This window comes from Taurulus bubalis (assembly GCF_910589615.1).
Source record: "Taurulus bubalis genome assembly, chromosome: 3".
NCBI classification, from domain to species: domain Eukaryota; kingdom Metazoa; phylum Chordata; class Actinopteri; order Perciformes; family Cottidae; genus Taurulus; species Taurulus bubalis.
In genome coordinates this window covers 7622021-7625161 of record NC_136591.1, presented here as the reverse complement: position 1 = coordinate 7625161, position 3141 = coordinate 7622021, and the positions used below count along the sequence as shown (strand labels likewise).

At 43.3% G+C, this 3141-nt stretch overlaps 1 protein-coding gene across 1 annotated transcript; it reads left to right on the top strand.

The window, feature by feature from the left end:
• Nucleotides 1-470: 470 nt before the first annotated feature.
• On the top strand, nucleotides 471-2365 carry msantd1 (Myb/SANT-like DNA-binding domain containing 1; the record flags this gene model as incomplete). Its single annotated transcript, XM_079215408.1, has 3 exons — nucleotides 471-730; nucleotides 816-1112; nucleotides 2074-2365. 3 exons carry the CDS (start codon nucleotides 471-473, stop codon nucleotides 2363-2365), a joined length of 849 nt encoding a protein of 282 aa, XP_079071534.1.
• Nucleotides 2366-3141: the final 776 nt, after the last annotated feature.

Below are 3141 nucleotides of genomic sequence, written 5' to 3'. Positions count from 1 at the left end.
CCTTCAGCTCTCCCTTTTTTTTTCCCTCGTCCCCAGAGGCTCATATTTCAAAACTGTCGGCAATCTCATGCGCTCACACTGCTGCCTTTCAGCTAAAAGCTTTTTGTACTGCCAGTGGAGCAGAGTGGAGAGGAAAGGAGAGCGGATGGGAGTGGTTAGAGGAGAGGGAGGGAAAATGAAGTGCACGGCCTCCCTTGCCGTTGCCAAGGCAACTTGATGTCACGATGACATCACGCACCACTAAAAGCTTTTAACCGGATTCCTCTCCCGCCTTAGGCCCCATTTTGAGTCCTCTTTCAGCTAGGCTAGGGGGAAGGGCACAGGCAGGACGGTGTGTGTGTGCCTGAATGCATGTATCCCTCCCTCACTGCAGATTCAACACGGCTCTTAGCTCAGTAAAAGACTTTCAAATACAACCACTAAAGATCCTGGTTCTGCAAGCACGGGCCAAGAGACACCATTTTTCAAAAATGGCAACAGAGGACGGTTTCAGCTACCTCATGGCAGGTAACAATGAGAAACACAGGCGGGCCCCGAACTGGACCGACGGCGAAATGAAAGCCCTCCTGTACGTGTGGGAGGACCACCACCACGAACTGAAAATGAGCAAGAGGAACGCCAAGGTTTACGAGAAGATGTCCCAGAGGTTTTACCAGCTGACCGGAGAGCAGCGCTTCAAAGAGGAGATCAAGATGAAAATCACGAACATGTCATTTCAATACAGGCAAGTGTAGCAGATCCAAATGGCCAATCAGAGGTATGACAGCAAACTCCAGACTTTAAACATCTATATATATTTTTCCCCATTTTAACAGGCGACTGAAAACTGTAATTTGTGAAAGTGGGGAGGCGCCGGACTGGCCGTATTTCAAGGCTATCGAGAAGATCCTCTCCAAGCCGCTGGAGAACGGGCGAGTGAACTCTTTGGAGTTTCAGGCCTCTGCTGCAGGTCCATCCACTTCCTCCCAGTCTACTGATAACCTGGTGCCCCAGTCGGAGGAGGGGGTGATGGGATTCCTGCCAGAGTACACGGGCTCCTCAGATGAGATGGAGATCAAACAAGAGCTGGACTCTTTGAGTTCTGACAGTGAGACACCCACGCAAGGCTCCAGGTAACAGGAACTAGTGATCAATGTATATTTTTGAAGAAGAGAAAACCAAAAGCGACAGTCAAACTAAATGGCAAAAAGCTCAAGGTTATAGCATTCAGGCGTATCTTGTCGTCAACCTTTGGAAAAACGTCAGGGAACATTTAGAAAACATTCAATACGAATGAAACATGATATATTCCTCATCTTTGCCCTAAACTGAATTGAACCATTCCAAGTTTATGAATATATGGTTGAAAAACAGCTCAACCACAAAGTCATGAACTCTCCGAGTGTAAAAAGCTGAGATTGCGGTGACTGCTCCTCTGCTAAGCTAGGCTAGTTACCTTTGTAGCAGGAATAGTTTAGCTGGTTTTTATCCTCAATGATTTAGCTGCTGCCTTATTTACGTGGAATAACCAACTAAATTACTATAATGTTAGTTAATCCAAATTGATATGTTTCAATTACATTAAACAGCTGGGCTAGCTGTGTCTATCCTCAGCTAGCTTAAACTGGATTTGGCTATCTTGTAGTAACTTCAAGTTTGACACACTGTTTTCTTTCAATTTACACCTATATGACATAAAAAGGGGGGAACAGTAGGTACATTTGGCTTTTGCCAAGTCTGACTTAGAATGATTATCTTCAGCTAGCTTGAGCTTTAGGTAGTTGACTGTTTAATTTGCTGTTTAGCAATGTTTTAGCTGATAGCGATGGTAAAACATTTACTTTCTGGTCTAAACAGAAATTGGACTTAGTTACTGCATTCTGGCTTTTGTATGCATCAATGCCAATTTAATTAGTTTATTCCGTATTTTTCATCACTTTTAAAGTACTTTTTGTCCTTAAATTCTACAATTTCTGGCTTTTGTAAAGCGTTAATGATTTAGATCAAAGGACTAACAATGAACTCTTGCATTCAGAGGTGATCTCTTCCTACAATACATTGTCTGCTCTGAAAGGTCCACTCTCTGTTCTCCAGCTCTCACCCGACTTCAGCCAGGAAAAGACATGCCAACAAGCACCTGTCCATGAAGAGAAAGAAACTGCGGTTGATGCAGGCCATGCTACAGCAACAAAAGAAGTCGAGCCGGGCCATAGAGGAGACGTGCAGGGAGGTCCGACGCGCCATGCACCAACAGAACCTCCTGCAGGTCCAGTGTCTGCAGCTGCAGGAACGAATGATGAACCTTCTTGAGAAGATGATCCAGCCTCCTTCCGCCACATCAGCATCGTGGAGTCAGAGTGGGGTCAAAGATCCAGTGAAGCCATGAAGTGTGAGGGTTCTGGTGCTCGTGCAGAGATTATGGTCTTGCCTCACTTATAGCCTTGTTAAAGCAAGAATGAAATATATTTATTTTTAAGGTCTATCATGTTGCATATGTCAACGTTTAGCACTAATCAGAGCCGAGAGTTACAAACTCATACCGTTACGATTTTTTTAAGCGTCATCAGTCTGAATAGCATTAATGGAATGGCCCATGTTAATAACCGTAATGACTGGCACATAAGCATAATGTATGTCAGGCCACAATGTGAGCTTTTATTGTAGGGATAGCTGTATCAGATATTCTGTCGTGATAATTTGTCGAGTACCCTATTAAAATCACTGTGGGAACAACAGCGTTGCAAAAAAACAGACTTATCTTGTCACTTTTTCACTGTGCCAGGATAATTACAAGTTGAAAAACGTTGATGCCAAAACAGGACAATGTGTAGCATTATGAAGCCGAAGTTGAGGCAATAATGAATGGGCTGGAAATGTTGTGAGCAAATCTCAACATAACTGGCTGCAGCCCACAGACATGTCTATTTTGTGACTCTTATTTAGCTGCAATAAAAAAATATCTGACAATTTGTTTTGAGTCCACTGACTCATTTTTATGTTCATATCAGGAAATTCAGATTGTACATTGCTGTGACCACACAGACTGGATCTCTGCCTGCACACTAATTAGACTGACTAAGGACAAACAAATAACATGCAGTTGAATCATGCATGCATTGTGCTTTTAGGATTAGATAAAGGCCAAATAGAAACAGAAACAAA